General features: G+C 31.6%; 1 protein-coding gene across 1 annotated transcript in view; it reads left to right on the forward strand.

Annotated features, from left to right (window-relative positions):
- Window positions 1-1,261, forward strand: part of DHX29 (DExH-box helicase 29) — a 112,417-nt gene that overhangs the window by 94,135 nt on the left and 17,021 nt on the right. The window contains exon 18 of the mRNA XM_007944183.2: window positions 316-404. Coding sequence (XP_007942374.1) covers window positions 316-404 — 89 coding nt within the window. The remainder of the gene's footprint in view (window positions 1-315; window positions 405-1,261) is intronic.

A 1,261-nucleotide genomic window follows, 5' to 3' on the forward strand; every position in this document is an offset into this window, starting at 1 on the left:
TAGGATGTGGAACAATGTTTTTGTGTAGTATATTATGCCAGTTGAGCTTGATGTCTCCTGCAACCATGGTGGAATGGTATTTTTTTTAGTGTGAAAAGCTGTAACTTTAGTCTAATTTTTAAGCTGAGCTGGCTAGACTAATCAGACTAAATTAAAATGGGCCAATTATAACAAATAAATAGTGAACTGTTGTAAATAAGTTGAAATATACTTTTTAAAATTCATCTACTCAAACTATCTAATGAAGTTTAAATTATGTCATATTACATGAAAGTTGTTATCTAAATGTTTTGGGGTTTTGTTTTTTTTTTCCAGATTGTTTTAGCAACAAATATTGCAGAGACAGGTATCACCATTCCAGATGTTGTATTTGTAATTGATACTGGAAGAACAAAAGAAAATAAGTAAGTTTGAATTTCCTAAATCAAAGCATTTTTAACCTGAAGAGGATTTGAGGCTTTTCAATTCATAGGCAAAATCAGACTCATACAGAGAAAATTCCAAATATCATAATCCTATCCAAAACAAAAACCTTCAGAGAAGATATAAGAAATTTTAAAATGTTAAATATCAGAATTTTATCACATTTCCCCAAAAGTAATGTCAATGTACTCCTACTTTTAGAAAAGAAATATCTGAGAAAAAATTTAGTAAAAGAACATAAGTCAGTTTATAAAATAAATTATTTAATAAAAGCATTATATTGGGGGATTACAAAAAAAGAGCATGGGGTTTAGAGTCACATTTGAACTGAAATCTCTGTAATCTTGAGCAAGTAATAAAAGCTCTCTAATCATCAGTTTCTTTGTATATGTTGTTGTTGTTATGTGCCGTCGAGTCACACCCGACTCATAGTGACCCCTCCTTAGGTTTCTGAGGCAGTATCACTGTGGAAGTAGATTGCCCCATCTTCCTTCCGAGGAGTGGCTGATGGGTTTGAACCACCAGCCTTCCGGTTAGTAGTCAAGTGCCTTAGGCATTGGGAAAATGAAAATTTCATAAATGAAAGTACCTTGCACGGTAATGGCACATAGTAGATAACCTTACTCAATCTTAAACAAAAAGATTACACTTTATAAATGTTTTAATGTTTATGGGGTATATACAATAGTGTGTTGTAATCCATATACAATACCTCTAAGACTAGGAAATTTTAGCAATTTGGAAAAGAATATGACTAGCCAATGGAAAATGAACCTTGATTCTTTGAATTATACCTTTTGAAGAATGACTAGAATTAACCAAAAAATCCAAACCAAAC

This window comes from Orycteropus afer, unplaced genomic scaffold (assembly GCF_000298275.1).
Source record: "Orycteropus afer afer isolate SDZICR_OR568_19922 unplaced genomic scaffold, OryAfe1.0 scaffold00122, whole genome shotgun sequence".
NCBI classification, from domain to species: Eukaryota; Metazoa; Chordata; class Mammalia; order Tubulidentata; family Orycteropodidae; genus Orycteropus; species Orycteropus afer.